Below are 15,962 nucleotides of genomic sequence, written 5' to 3'. Positions count from 1 at the left end.
CATTTTGGAGGTAAAAAAAATTAATAAAATGGTTGCAGTGTGTTTTTATTGCTTCACTTTTTGCCCGAGACTTTATCAAATATCTCTGAGAAGATTTTATAGATCTGTATCAATCATGTTTAGAGAATGTTTGTCTGTGATGACTGTGTGTGTGTGTGGCTATTTGTCTCAATTGTCAACCTCGAATTCGTTCCAAAATAATGAAAGAAACCTAACAGAAGCTGAGAATTACATAACCCACGTTGGAATCTGTAGCAAGACTGAGGAACCTCACACACAAGAACAATGCTTTCACCACAGCTTGGCTTACTTATTCTAATCAGTCCTTTGTCCTGGATTCACACCTCCAGAGTCACAATCTACAATCTCTGAAAATCCTCAGCTCACGATCAAGTTTCAACTAAATATAAAATAATTCTGAGGAAACTCTCATGGATAACTTCCGCCACATGACAGTTAGCTTGAAATCTGGACATGTGCAAAGAAGTTAATGTTGCTAAAATTATAATTACGTCTGGCAAGTATAATCTTCATGTGTTTTGAGATACAATATTTATTTCTTACCTTCAATAGTCAAGAATAAAAGTGTCACAATTTGGGTCACTTAATAAGTTGTGTACTGCTGCCTCCTGGTGGTCACTGCGCCAAACATTTTCTATTAGCTAAAAAATCTGAAACTGTACGTCTTTTACTCATGCACAAGAGCTTTAAGGCTAATGTTGCTAATAAGTAAGAAACCCTAATAGCCACCGGTTTAGCATCATGCACTAAATATTCAAACCTTTATGGAGTTTTTACTGTCTTAACAAAAGATGAATTAAAAAAAAAAATACATAAAATAAATAAATAAAACAGCCATAGCACAATCACTATAGCTTTCCTTCTTTTTAACATAAAACATTTAAGTTGATTTTTAACACAAACATTTGACATTTTGTATACAAAATATATAATAATTTTGGATTTGAGTTGGATTAAGAAGCTGTGCTACACCGCCGGAAACCAGCAGAGGGCGACAACTGCGCACAAGTGAAGAAAGAGAGCGCAATTAACCAGGCTCATTAACCAGGATTGACTGCACGTGTGAGGTAGAGTATTTAAAGACAGCTCTTGGCACGAGTCTTCGTTGCACCTTTGTAGAGGAGTAACTGTTTATTTTATTGGTGTGAGTGAAAGAAAGACTTTCCAAAATTCTAACCATGTGAAGTCTGACAGGAGACAAAAATGACAGAATTAAATTAAATTAATTTTGGCGATAAACCTAAATATATAAACCCATGCAAAGAATATTTGCAAACATTTATAGAAACAAAAATGTATTCTTCCTTCCATTTAGATATTTTAAAGCATTTCTGTTATATTCTTTTTTTTTCTAAAAAGTTCTACTTTGATCTTTAATCAGAAAAGTTTGTCTTTGCTTAAACACTAGTTGACTCACTGACACAGTGGCTGTAAGAAATCATAAAAAGGATATTACTAACATATTTTCCAATATGTCTGAATAAAAGCAACTGAGAGATGTACTTTGTATTCCTTCCTGCTGTATCACATTTTCAACATTATTTTGCTCCAGAATATTAGGTTTAATTCCTTCAATGCTGTAAATGTTCCTCCTGAAATAATAGGTGTAACAACAAAAATTATTCCTACTATATATTTTGTTCTTCAAAATCGTTAAAGATTTCCACACGAAAACGCGTGCAGCGTCACATGGAAGCGGCCATTTTGGATTGAAGGACGCAGTTAACCTCCAGGGGGCAGCAGAGATGTCGAAAATATTGATACAGAGGCGTCAGAAATTCGTACATCTGTTATGATCTGCTTGGCGTTGTAGAGCTACGACAAAGAATAGAAAGAAATAAAGTATTAAAAGTGTCTCTGAGGAAATATTTAAATAATTCGGGGAAAATTTGCAAGAGTATTTTCTCATTCTGATCTTTTATTCGTCCCTGATTTCGTTTGAGAAGATTCCTTTAAGACGATTCCTCTTTGTTTATGTTGCTGCCTTTTTTCCCCACCTAGAGGCACTCTTCCACAGAAACACACCCAAACCCTTCTCCAAACCTTTATCCTTACTTGTCTTCCTACTTAAATATAAAATCATGCAGATGTTTTCATTCTCGCTAGAGAAACGAATGGATGCCACAGCGCTGCTGGATTCTGATTGGTCAGAGGAGATGGTGTGGCTTTTACTTTTCTAAAATGGTAGAGTTAATAGCACAGGTTTATGATGAAGCTTTCTGAAAGGAGATGTTTATGGAAGGAGTCCCCAGTGTCGGTGCTTTGTAAGAGTCAGAAGAGATAAATCTAATCTTTATGTGATGAGCTCAGATGGAAAGACTGAATTTATTGCTGCTATAATGTAAATGAAAACAGGAAGTGAGCTGGCTCGAGGACGTGATGGACAAGTTTGATGACATAAAAAATCACACAGACATGCCACATTTGCATGTTTTTTTTTTTTATTTTGTTTCATTGGCTGCATTTTTAGAATAAAATTGCATGAAACCCAGAATGTAAACGTTTGCATCTTATCACACACGTGATGGCGGCGTTAATTAAGAGCAGGCAAAGCTACCGAAGCGATCGATGGAGTTATCAGGCCAGGCAGCGACAGGAAGGTTTGTACAGGAGCGTCGGACACGCTCTGAGTGCAGTCTGTAACAAAAACAATATAAATAAATAAAAAAGAGCAACCGTAGTTTTGTACATGGGGTTTGAGGAGTAAATCCTGACCGACGGATGTAAAGTACATTCACAGCAGGAACATGAGCAGCTCCAGAAAGTAATGCTGCTTTACACTTTAAGGGAAAAAAAATAAAGCTTTGGCGATAAACGTGAACATTTTCCACTTCTTTTTTGTCTAGTTCTTTTGTTTTGTGCTGGAGCTGTGATGCTAATGTAGCTAGCAAGTCTGTTGCAGTATGTTTTCCATAAATATATAAACACTTAGACAATATTGTTAAGCTCCATGATGTTAGTTTGGTAAATAATATTGTAAAAAAGAAAGAGAGCGAATTTAAGTAGTAAGTTCAATGAAAAATGAGAATTTTTGATTCTGGTCAGTTTTTAGGTAGCATGAGCAATCAAGCTAAACATGCATCTCAACTTTAAATAAGTTTTTAGGTTCTAGTTCATACCCATTAACCATATTCCCATCCTGTCATTCCAGATGTTCTGAAATCTTCAAAAACCCTCAGCTACATGGTGACCCCAAGCATCTCTTTGCTAGCATGTGGAAAATTGTATAAAAGTGGAAAATTTCAGGTTTCTCACCAAATTACTCCTTGGCACAAAGCGGATCAGAGATAAAAACAGATATTTCATAGGCGTCTCTCAGGCGTCGCCGGCGGAGAAAGTGAGAACGGATCGTTTCCGATATAAACGCTGAAAGTAAAATCATGACACTGATATTGATCTGTACAGTATAAATAGTGTAGAGCAGTCCAGGAATGTGCCATTCCACCCATTTCATCAGGAAAAAACAAGATCAGTGGTGTTCTCACACGTCATTCACACACACTGGGTCATAAATATCATGTAGCATCGTTATTCCACGTACACGTCTCATGTGCAATGAGTAGAAATAAAGCGCCGTCGTCTCGTCCCGTCTGGTCTCTCGTCTGGTCTAGGAGGAACGTGTCGTCTAGACGGCATTAATAAGAGCTTGTCATTATGGATACAGATGTTTTTACAGAACAGCCACACAAGAAAAAGGGCACGACACCGGGTACTTTAAAAACAGCAAACACCACTACAACTGATTTCTACAACGGCCTTCGTGGTCAGGAAAACGGATGTGCTTGCACCGGTGCAGGCTGCACGTTCTGTAGGTTCCGTCTACATGCGACTGAAAGGAGGAAATAAACTCAGGAGTACTAAAAATTCATGAGGAAATGTTTTGTATTGAGTTTTATGTCTAAAATATGGATGACTGAGATGGTTTCAGGATCTCCATTATTAAGACTAGCATAAAAAAATATTTACACTACAGGAACCTTTTCTGGAACTCTTTCAAGGAACATTTATCCAGCAAGAAATTAAGCAGTAAACAGGTTTTTCATTCATTTCCAGCATCAGGAACCCAGAAACATTTAGAAATACCAAGTAGGTGGGGCAAATATGCAAATGAGAAGAAGCCATTGTTGATTAGCAGTAAGTTCAAGGAATGTTTCTTTTTTTTTTTTGGTTCCTAATTTTTGTTCCTACTCGTAGATCTCAATGTTTGTTTAAGCCAAAAGAGAACCTTTTTGTAGAACCTTTCCAGGAACATTAGCAACATCTAGTGCACAAAGACTTTATGTAAATAAGAGGCTAAGGGATATGCTGACGGCCAAAAGGAGCGAGGGAAGGTTTTTTTCAGTTCCACATATTTGTTCCTGCTTGCAGATTCAGAACCAGTTGGCTGTGTTTGATCTACCCAAAACGGAACCTTTCCAGGAAACTCAGGAACTTTTACTCTGCACTCACAGCAGCACTGAAGCCCAAATCTGTTCACTGGAAATGACGAATAGTGATTTTTATTTAGCAGCAGCTTACACAATCTCAGGAGAAATTAAGTGGGTGTGTCCAAAAAAATCTGGTGTTTTCGCCATTGTGTTCTGAGAGATAAAATTCTTCGGTCACCATGGCAAAAATCTCGGTACCGTTGTGAACACATGACCAGGAACCACTGGGATAGAGTTTGTTCCTGGTTGTTCAGTTTGTCCAGCTGTCGATGTGTATGTTGATGACTAAGCTGTAGTTTGAGAAGATCTGGAGGAACATCTCCGAAGAACCGAAGTACAGAAATGTTTCCCCATCTGGTCTGAAGCTTCAGAAATCTGCAAAGCTCGAGTTTGGCTTCTTCCTGGAACAGGGACTTAAAAGAATCTTGAATTGAATCCCAAGAACTAAGCTTAGTCCTGGTTCCTTTAAGTGTAAAGAAAACATTTCTGGCATCAAGAAAAGGTTCCTGCAGTAGAACCAAACCTATACATTTATGAGATCTTGCTAACAGTAATGCTTAGCTTCGACAGATTAGCATGTTTGGCTAAAACGTAGCGGAACCTTCCAGAACGAGCGGTCGTGACCTCGGAAAGAGCTCGGATAAAAAAGTGCATTGTTTGTCAAATACTGCAAAAAGCTCCACGTTTAAACAAAGTGACATCGAATAACACCTTAATACTTAAACACTAGCATTTTTCTCTTTTTTTTTTTGTTTTGTTTGATATCATGGTGCAAAGATTGTTCAGTCTAAAGAAAAGAAAACAAAAATGAATAAAAAAAAACAAAAACTGCAAGCAGTAAAGCTCTTACGTCTAAAATTCTAGCAACTATCGTCAACAGTTACGAAGGCAACAGGATGTATTTATGCTTGAACACAAACATGCCAAACATCATTATAGACATTTTTTATAGAAATAAATAGTTTGGAATAAACTCTATGCTCTCTTTTTAAATAATTTTCCATCTCTATAGGACTCTGATACACATTCAATATATAAAGCATCTATGATACACAACATACTGCAAATTCAACACGACTCTTCAGAAGAGATATTTCATGTGGTTGACTCGGGCACCACAGAAGAAACTTTGGAAAAAGAAAAAAACCTCGGAGCTCGACGAAGCTCCTGGACTTCTGTTGCGCTGCATCTTTTTTGTTTTGTTTTTTTGTGTGTGTATTATATAACATAATACTTCGCTTGTGCATAAATAATGTATGTACAGCTTTAAGTCTTCAGCAGACAGATTGTCAGGAACTGAAAATGTGGCCTTGGGGAAGCAGTGCAGCGTTCCTCCGTCCACGGCTCCTCAACTCTCGAGAACATCAACGTCTAGAAGTGCTTCTACCTTCAATTTGGGGGAGAAAAAAAAAATCATCGCCAATGGAAGCATCGGTGAAACTGCAGAGTAGATTAGATTTTAGAAACCTGATGTGGGAACTTTTGAATACAGAAAGTACTGCACTGGACAACAGGAAGTGATTGGAGTACTTTGAGTAGAAAGGATGGCGCTCTGAAGGCTGGCTCAGGGAGAACAACAAAGCCTGATTGGGGAAAACGTGAGGTCACCAAAATCCTTGACATCTGCATGATGACGGCTATTGCATTTGCTGAAGGAGAGTTTGAGCTCTGACGGACTGAAAGATCTCTCCAGATGTTAAGTCGTGGTTTAATATGGAAATGTAAAGTAAAAAAAAAAAAAAAAAAAGATCTCCCTAGCACAGATACAGAGGTGGTGAAGATTCATCTACTGTGAGCTACTCTTAGCAAAAGGGTTCCTCAAGGGTTTTCCTTAAGGGTTCCTCAGAGGTTCCTTGGTTCTTGAAATCTCTGAGAGGAAAACCGCCCTGTTTAAAGGTTCTCCCAGAGGAACAAACAAAAATTACACTTAAATAGTCAGGTTTTTCCCCCCAAAAATTCATCCAAACAATACAGGTGTTAAAAAATGTACATGAACGGATCATCGATTGAAGGCAGAATGTGAAAAATGCCACACCTGAGCGATATGAATGATTTTTACACAAATCTCGTAAAGCAGGGTTGAGCAACATGGCCTTGTAAAATTGTATCGTTTAAAATTTGTCACGTATCCTGATAACTTTTTTATTATTATTTTGTTGAATTGTATTTTTAAAAAAATGATTGATATATTCTTTCCCCGTTTGATTTTAATTTCTCAATTATTTTACACATTAAAATAAAAAAAAGCCTCATCACACTGAGGAAATGTTTTTAGAAAAATTTCTTTGATTAATCCCTCATCATTCTTCTTTACTTTTCTTTTCTTTTTTTTCTTCAGAATTACACAACCATCATCAGTCTGTTTGGGGGAAATCAGGTCTTAAAGATGTTGTGAATTTTTAGGTTTTGTAGCGAACATTTTTCAGAGTTTAACATCTGCCTAAAGAAAAAAGGCCAATAGTTCAAGTTGTGTTTTAGTAATTTGGATATTTTTAGTTCCCAATTTCTTTATAAACAACTATTTGTTGTTTCACAAATCTGCAATCCCTTAACAGATTTAATCAAAGCTGAATCCTGCTTCGAAGTGTTTTTATTCACCTCACATGAAGGAAGTGGGAACTCTGGACACATGAAACCCTTTCACTTCACTGGGAAACTCGGTATTTCACCAAACTGGAATTATGTATGTTATTAATGCACAGTCCTGACTATTTCACATTAAAACCAGTTTGAAGTAAAGACAGTTTCTCATGTCCCATAATCTCACGGTGTAGACAGGAAGTCTGGATCATGTTCACTTGAACACCCTGTATATAGTCTTCTTGTTTATAATTAGCATTTCCTCCATATCGTTTATTAGTGCATGCTTTTAAAGCCGTTGTGTTTAAGTCTGGAGTTAAATTTCACACAGATTAATGTTATATAATGCAAAACAAACCAACTTGACAAGAAACTGAGTCCTTTTTTGAGTTATTTCTTCCTGTTCGGAGGATACTGGCTATTTTTGTGATTTTATTAACATTTATTCAGACATTTAGCATCATTGTTGTGAGAATTATTTCATACATGATTTATTTTCCTACTTTTAAACCTTTTTTTTTTCAGTAAATGTTAATAAATGTCAGTAAATGTCAGTAAATTTCTTGAAAACTTGAGTGCTCCGTTAACAAACCTAGATATCTCATCATTATTTGTGAAGGTTTCTTGATATTTTGGTTGTTGCTCACCCCTACAAATATGGCACGTTGTTCACGTTTATGTGAAGTGTGTTAACTGTTAAGAAATGGCGCTAATGAGAGCCGAGCTGCATGGAAGCTCCATGAGGTGGTTGATTGTTTTTGTTTTAATAAAATTAAATTAAAGCACCATGTCATCCAAATGAGGCACAGTATTCCACAAATGCAGGATGTGGGATGAACAGGCGGGTCTAACCCTCAACACGGCATCTGGAAAACCCGGAGGCTGATCCAGAACTTGTTAGGATAATGCTGAATGTGGTTGATTGGTTGGTTGCTAGGATGATGATGATGATGATGATGATTATGATGATGATACTTGGAGAATAATTCTTTCATAAAGTCCTGCTTGATTGGGCAAAACAAAGGTCAAATTTCATATTCGGTTTCTTTTCGTAAAGCGGGAAGCTGGTACTCTTATTGTGCAATACACTCGCTAGAATGCGATCCCGATTCGTGGACATTTTAAATTTCATTCCTGTTTCATACCAACTAATACGACGCACCAAATACCCTCAACTCCAAGGCCGTTTTCCGTAAGCGTGTATCTGGAAAGCCTGGTGTTCCACAAGTTTCCATTCTAGGACCTTTTCCTTGGCTGAAAATTGCGGCTCTGTGCTAAAAAAAACGTATCCGGTGAAACCTGATCCGATCTCGTCAGCGTGATCTGAAGCTGTCCAGCTTGAATCCAGTCTCGAGAAGACTCCGCCTTCTTCATAAGATGATCGGTCGGATCCAGAAACCTTGAAAGCGTTTATTTAGCTGCAGGTGAATAAATTGTCTTCAACATAATACTGTGGTGATTACGTGTAGTTTCCTTTTTTTGTCGTCATCACGGTAGCTGAAACTGAAGATTCAGCTTGTTCCATAAAGAAGTTGGTGGATTTTACACAGTTCATGTCGCAGTAGAGGGCATTAGCACAGACCATCAGCCTTTACGTGGAGGATTTTGGAAAAGCCTGGCCTCTTCTTTAAAGCCTGCAGAGAAATGGTGTCATGTTAGAGGATGTGACCAAAAACGTACTACTTCTACATTTTTTTTTTGCTAGCAAATCAGAAGTCTTCCTTCTAACATGTTATCGTTTCCATAGTAACAGCTCATTCGATCTATAATCTGGAAGTTTTCTTTAATGAGACGTTCGTGTAATATTTCTGAAAGGAGTCTCCTTCATAACCCTTAGTGGTAAAGCTGGATCATTTTTCTGGATATTTCCAGTACACTTCCTTCGCTTCTTTGGGGTTCCTCTGTAACATGACATGATGTTTGCTCGTTATTAAGTTCAAGAGGGCAAGAAAAGAGAGAGAATGGTGAGGAAACGACTCTTTATAGCTGCTATAGCGTAAGTGATTACAGGAAGTCCCACATCGTGATCTTTAGTGAAAGCGTAAATTGTAATTGTTGGCGATTTTCAGTGGTATAAAAGGAATGAGAAAACAACGAAAAAACAAAAAGGAAGCTCTTCTTTGTCATTTGATCAACAATCAGATGGCCTGAACCTTAGATTATTCACTTCTGCTTGACTCATAAGTCAACGGTGAAACCAGATCAGCAGCAGTATCAGGATTTGCCCAAGTGACTCATCAGTAACGAATCACTGATTCGGTTGGACACAGGAAAAGCCCGTGGCCCCTGACTCGATAGCAGCTTCGGCTGGTTAATTTTAGCCCGGCGGTGGGAGGATAACACAGATGGGAGATCTGCCTCGAGCATCTTCGCGCCTGCTGTTCACTTCGAGGTGGCTGATTAAAAACCTATTTGGTTTTTTTGGTGCAGAGTTTCAGCTCTCGGGCGTCACGCGAGTGTAGTTTTACAGAAACAGGACATCGTAGAAACCCGCAAGATGTTGATTTTATTTAATACCTCCAGCGTTATACAGAATATACATAAATTAGTGTTAGTTTTGAAACGAAAACAGCCGAGAGGAGAGATCGCCTGCGCTGTGAATAATCTGCTCTGGTTCTCTCAATCATTTTTCAATACCAAGTCTTTTTTTTGTGTTAGCCTTCGACAGCAGAAAATTCGCATAATTTCTATTTAATTTGACAAAAGTCAGTTATTTTCTGAACTGATATCATTTGGATCAATTGCTATGAGAAAATCTTGAACATCCGGCATATTATAATAACATGCAAATAATTGTTTGTTTTTTTTACCCGGATATAAAATTGTGCAAAATTTTAATGTTTATTATTATTATTATTATTAAATCTGTTTTTGTGTAAATCTTACTTATATGAATCTTTAATATATACTATAGACAGTTTTTTTGTTACATTTTTAATGCCAAGTTAAAATGCTATGTAAATAAGCTATTTATTTTAAATTATTTTTATCATCATTATTAAAAAAGCACTTTCTTATATATTTTTACGATTTTTTAATAGACTTTCTGATAGCTGCCAACTATGTTTTCAAGCAAATAATTCTTCTGAAACATCTGAAACCAATCCCTGAAGAGTGTGTGTGTGTGTGTGTGTGTGTGTGTGTGTGTTTGGATTTCTCCACACCTGGAGTTTGTTCACCATTTCATCAAAGAGCTTTCTGGCCTCAGGGCTGTTGGGGTCTTCAAAGTAATCTTCAATACCGATCTGTACAACGATGGACTTCAGGTTACGGCACACGCCTAGAGAGAGAGAGAGAGAGAGAGAGAGAGAAAAGAGTCAGTAAGAAGTGTGAATACTGTCCAGTAAGGTTTTTTCATGCGTTTAACCAGGGTGAAAAAAAGACTTTCAAATCTCGACTTATAAGAACCAAACAATCAAATTCTTGTAATTTAAATTTCAATGATTTGGTATTTAAATCCATTTAACATTAAATATTAATGAGTGCATTCAGTAGCTGAACATGCTTTGAGGTTGCACATTTATATGTAATATGTACTTGTTGCTCATATTTAGTGTGTGTGTGTGTGTGTGTGTGTGTGTGTTGATGGCAGCATGAAGCACGATCTGAACTCACTGTTGAAGTGAAGGAGAGCTTTGGGTGTGACCGGAGTCGAGGTGAGGACCAACATCTCCAAACCCTTCAGACCTTCACGACACACTTCAGCTGCCACTTCCTGATTAATCTCACTGACGTGGTCCAGTTCCAGCACCTGAAGCCTCATACAGTTCCTCGCTGTAACACACACACGATACACATCATTCATTAACAATAAAGCCTGTGATGCAGCTTATTTTTTTAACACTACTGTCAGAGTTTACCACGCCCATAAAACACAAAAGAGGCGGAGCATTCTAAACTAAGACGTTTGATTGAGTAGAGGAAACTTATCCTGACCAATCTAATGTTACTTCTCATCTGACTAGACAAAAGAAAGAACTTATTGAAATATTTTATTTCAATAACTTCTATATTATGTCCTGCCTTCAGCATTACGTCACACTGCGGTGGGTCTCAAAGTAATTAACAATTTAATTACTTATCATGTACACAGTAAGTATTACTTGTTTATTTCATCCAGGAGTAAAAATAAAAGCGAAATTTAAGACAAAAAATAAAGAATTAAAATTGTCTAACTGCAATTTATACGAGTTAATTGTAAGAACTCCTAAATTTCATCTCGTATTAAACAATAAAGCAAAAATAAAACGCACAATTTCCTCTCTACAATATCCCAACAGATTACTTTTCAATTTATTTAAAAAAATGAAGACAGATCTTTTCCATTTTTTATCCATTTATAGTTACATTTAGTGGTGTGAAACATGCCTGAAACAAATTAATTTATGTTCTAACTTTTAATAAAATTAATAAGCCAATAAATAAATATATAAGCAAGTTAGTAAATAAATAGATAAATAAATAAAACAAATTTGTGCATTCGTTTCTTTTAGCTGTGTGTGGAATCCTAAAATACAATTATTATAAAATACAAAAATATCAGAACCCAGCTTGCCTTGGGAACGAAGTTAAAGAGTCAGAGATGTTTAACTTCGTATTAGTCATCCGCTATCTACTTTTTAAGTCATGGATGGAATAATCCTTCTTTCACTGAGTTTAAAAAAAAAAAAAAACATAAGCAGCTTCACAATGAAGTCTTTCAGACATCGAATATAAAAGCTGCGATCTGAAAAGGTCAGAGTTGTTATTTTTAAATAGCAGAAATGCAGGAAATCTTTCTTTCCTCCCGACTCGCTGCTTGAGTCGTTCATCTCCAGCGTCTACAGGCTTCTTTATTCAAATCCAAACATTACTCTTATACAGGGTCATTTCCTCTGCAGAACCTTTTTAAAACTCTTGATATCTCTGGTTTAGTTTATATATTTAGCCGACATTGATTATTTTTTTTATTTTTTTTTAGATATTAAAAGCATGATGATTGACAGCTGCTTTTTATACAGTAATAAATACCCAATTTTTCCCTTGAAAGCAATCATTTTGTCAGTACAGCAAATTGTGATAAGGACCAATCAGTCATTTAAAGGTGAAATCTGTCTTCTAGATCTGTAATACGTAATTGTATTTTAAAATATATATATCAGGGTTGATTTTTTTTTTTTAAAATCTTTTAGGTGCTGGAATAAGCTCCGCCCCCTTTCCAAACCGCATAACATTCAAAATATTTCCTGTTACTCACCCAGTGAAGCCAATCCCTGTATACCACATCCAGCTCCGCCCACTCCCAAGGCTCGTAGGTGTGGCCAGCACCGACCAATCGTCTGTAAGCAGCGGTTACTGAAGCGGGCTGGTTGTTGACTATTATACATAAAATGGAAAAAAAAGACCGAATTTGACATCGGAATGAAATCCAGTTCAAGTTTGAAGTCTGTGACGTCCTTGAGACACTATATAAACATGACAATGTTGTACAAACACAGTAACGGAATTTAAATAACTAAAACCTACATATCGCAAGTCAGCTAGCTAGCTAAAACTTTGAGAATGATTCTCACACTCTTAGTCGCTTTGTGATCAGATTTTCTGGTTAGCATAATGTTAAAACATTTTAGCTTTATATTTCAGCTAGCCTGTTTTAATTAGCAACATAACTAAAATTGTAAAATGCCCCCTAGTGGCCTGGAGTGAAAGTTTTAAAAAAGTATCGGCTAATAATTTGAATCAAATTATACTACTAATAGTAAAATATTGTAGTAATAATAAAAGCTTGACATCATTTTTATTTCACACATCTGTCCTATATAATGCTTATTAAATTACCAAGTTTTATATCTTACCAGGGATGTAACGGCGCCACCTGGAGGGAGATGATGTCCCTGCAGCCTGCTCCCAAAGCCCAGATCACCTCCTGACCAACGGGATCCGTAGCACTCCTTAAAAAAAAATTCACATCTTGTCATTTAGAAAAACTACATTTCTAAGTTCACCATGTGTGTAAATCTGAGCACAGAGCAGCTCCCCCTGGTGGACTGACCGGTACGTTACAGCCTGAAGTGCTCGACAGTAGCAGCTGGCCAGCCACAGAGAGCGATCGGTCAGCAGGTTGGGACAATGAGACACCTTCAGAATGAGCAGATTTCCTCCTGTCGCTTTCAGCAATGCTTCCAGACCTTCTTCCAGACACCCACTAAGACACACGCACACACACAAAATCATCCATATGCTAGGCTTTGATTTACACATGTAAATTGGATAACATGTAGAAGCTCCATCACTCTGTAGCTCAAATGGGCAGGAAATCAAAAGTAATGTAACTCCAAGCTTCACATCTAAGCTAGCATCTGTTTTTCATAGTTGTTTACATATGTGATTTGGGGTGAAGTTAATATTTATTTAGCACCAACAGCCTGAATGTTAAGTCAAGACAGAGCTCTTGTGTGTACATGAATATGACCGAAGGTCAGGTAATAAATTTACAGAAGTCTGTTTCTAGGTGTAAGTACCGTGTGCTCTTCAGATACTCCTCCTTGGTCTCCTTCTTCCCTCTCTGCCTTGGTTTGAGGTTCTGCAGGATCAGAGAGTGGGTCTGCGTACACCACTGAGAGAGCGTGCACAAGAACTGGACATAAAACAACAAACTTGTTGTTATTTAGGCACTGAATTGAGCTCAGGTCTTTAAATAATCGGTATCTTAAAAAAACAGAGAACCTTGGAGGAAATGCGAGCGTTCTCCAGCAGCACTCTTGTCCACACGGCAGGGTGACGTGCCACAAACCTCCAGTCGTGACACACTTCGGCCGTCCTCAGCAGGGTTTTTGTGTCCAGGTAAGTGAAGATGCAGAAAAGCGCCGCCCGCATTTTGAGCACCTCGGGGCTGACCACCTCACTGGTCTTGGAAGGGCTCTTCTCATGATGGCAGGGTTTGTAGCAGCCCTCGGAACGGCCTGAAAAGAAAAGGGAACGATTATGGCACAGCGGTTCTTTTTGTGCACAAAATGGGCTAATGATTAGCATGGTATAACATGTTTATCCACAAGGGGGAAGCATATTGTGTCTCAATATTTACTGGACTGGCAACAAGTAGCATTAAATATATTTTATTTGTTTAAATACAACCCATGAGAGGGAAAATTTTGGGTGGGGTGTTTGGGAGGAGGGGGAGTGCCTGTAAGTGGGGCAAGAGGCTGCAGAAGGTGTTTGTCAAAGTGACCGCCTACGTCATGCTGGATTATACCAATGGAATCTGTGCATTTTGTTCTCATGATCCACAAGGTGGCGCCAGAGCACCACAAAAATTTCATTCTCATCCCTGATGCATCCTACTCAGCGGTTAAATAAACCAGACCATGTGATCGAAGAATAATTCTACATCACACAGTCAGCTACAGATCCACCAACTGGAGTATTCTGAACCTCACAAGAAACCCTGATGGAGAAGAACCGTGAAGAAGCTCATTATTTCCCCAGAATCCTTTTTTTCTTTCCCATAATACAACACCTTCCCTCATTTCTATGTACACTAAACATTTCTCATGGACAAGGAGAACATTGTTTTTTTTCTGTCACTGTGACTAGATAGTTTGACCCCAGTTGACTGCCTTTTTTTTAACCCCAAAGCCAATTTTCATCAAAGAAATGAAATTTCCAATACTGAAGACTGGCTCAAAATTTGAGGAACATCTGTTTGTGCTCCCACAGATCAAGCAGCTCTCTGCCTCATGTTAGGCAGAAGAAAAAACCTCAGGTTGGAGAGGATAAGTGTTAAATTGAATGAAGGTAAGAAGGACTTGGATGGACCTTGTCTCACGGAGGGTGAGAAGCCCTGGATTTGGGACAAAGAAAAGAAGCATTGCTTTGTGTGGAGGGAGAATGAAGTGCCAGATTTGAGTGGAAGATGAATTGGGCTAGTCAGAAGAAGCCCCAGGTTAGACAGAATAAGATTTGGTTCTAAAAGCCTTAGACTGGGCAGAAACCTCAGTTTGGTAGAATAAGCCTTATAGTGATTAGAGGAAGCTTCAGATTGGATAATAGAAGACAGAATCCTCAGGCAGGGTGGATGAAGCATAGAGTTGGACATAAAAGCTCTTTGGGTTGAGAAGAAACCTTAGATTGGGTGGAAGAACCTTTTTGTCTGGTCAGAAGACCCCTTGGTTGGACAGAAGACCAAAAAGCTGCTCCAGATCATCATTTGGAGATAATAAAAAAAAAATGGTGGTTTGTTTTTCAGATGCCTGCAGTAGTACTATTTTGGAGATACCTCTTGTCATTTTTTTTTTCAATTATGCTGAATGCAGGTTTCCCTCAGTCACACTCTCTCACACACACACACACACTGTTGTGCTGTGGTGTCTTCACACTGAGGAAGACTAAACTGATGAAACCAGGGAGTTGCAGGTGTCACTGGAAAACATTCAATCACTGCCTACTGAATTGAAAATGAGGTGGGAGTAATCGCTCTGCTCGCTCATCCATATTGAAACTGAAGAGATGAGAACGAGTGCAGCACGTAGGCGCGAGAGAGAGAGAGTGAGAGAGAGAGATGGGTTTTCATACCTTTTTCCAAAGATAAGTGAGAGGGAAAAGACAGACGGAGAGGAACTGCTGGGTGCCTGTCAGGTTGGCTTCTTTCTATATTTTTTGGGGGGCTTGTTAGTCACACTACAGCAGTGTAGCGCTTACAGATCACAGTGTGTTTGCTAATTACTGTCATCTGGTACAACTCGGCCAAACAGAACAACATGGAGGGAAATACAGGATTATTTTGACATGAAATAAAGTTTAAGTCGTCGCCCATAAACGTCACTTATTATCTAGAACATATTCAATTGACATTCATCGTTATCTACGATGCTAGGATCTAGTAAGATCTGCTTCCTCAGCATTTTCTCACTAGCTAGGTTTTTTAATGATCACATTCTGAAGAGAAAAGGGAGGCTG

The 15,962-nt window shown here is 38.0% G+C and overlaps 1 protein-coding gene across 5 annotated transcripts in view; it reads right to left on the bottom strand.

The window, feature by feature from the left end:
* Positions 1 to 6,764: 6,764 nt before the first annotated feature.
* Positions 6,765 to 15,962, bottom strand: part of fbxo41 (F-box protein 41) — a 33,323-nt gene continuing 24,125 nt past the window's right edge. For all 5 annotated transcript variants that reach the window (XM_058384983.1, XM_058384986.1, XM_058384985.1 and 2 more), the window contains 8 exons: positions 13,734 to 13,969; positions 13,529 to 13,644; positions 13,060 to 13,212; positions 12,863 to 12,958; positions 12,265 to 12,383; positions 10,644 to 10,802; positions 10,193 to 10,308; positions 6,765 to 8,662 (listed from right to left, as the gene is read on the bottom strand). In XM_058384983.1, coding sequence (XP_058240966.1) covers positions 8,600 to 8,662; positions 10,193 to 10,308; positions 10,644 to 10,802; positions 12,265 to 12,383; positions 12,863 to 12,958; positions 13,060 to 13,212; positions 13,529 to 13,644; positions 13,734 to 13,969 — 1,058 coding nt within the window. In that variant the 3' untranslated portion in view covers positions 6,765 to 8,599. The remainder of the gene's footprint in view (positions 8,663 to 10,192; positions 10,309 to 10,643; positions 10,803 to 12,264; positions 12,384 to 12,862; positions 12,959 to 13,059; positions 13,213 to 13,528; positions 13,645 to 13,733; positions 13,970 to 15,962) is intronic.

The sequence above is a fragment of the Hemibagrus wyckioides genome, linkage group LG29, assembly GCF_019097595.1.
Source record: "Hemibagrus wyckioides isolate EC202008001 linkage group LG29, SWU_Hwy_1.0, whole genome shotgun sequence".
In the NCBI taxonomy this organism is placed as follows: domain Eukaryota; kingdom Metazoa; phylum Chordata; class Actinopteri; order Siluriformes; family Bagridae; genus Hemibagrus; species Hemibagrus wyckioides.
The sequence above is the reverse complement of the archived record's forward strand: the minus strand, read 5'-3'. Positions and strand labels throughout refer to the sequence as shown.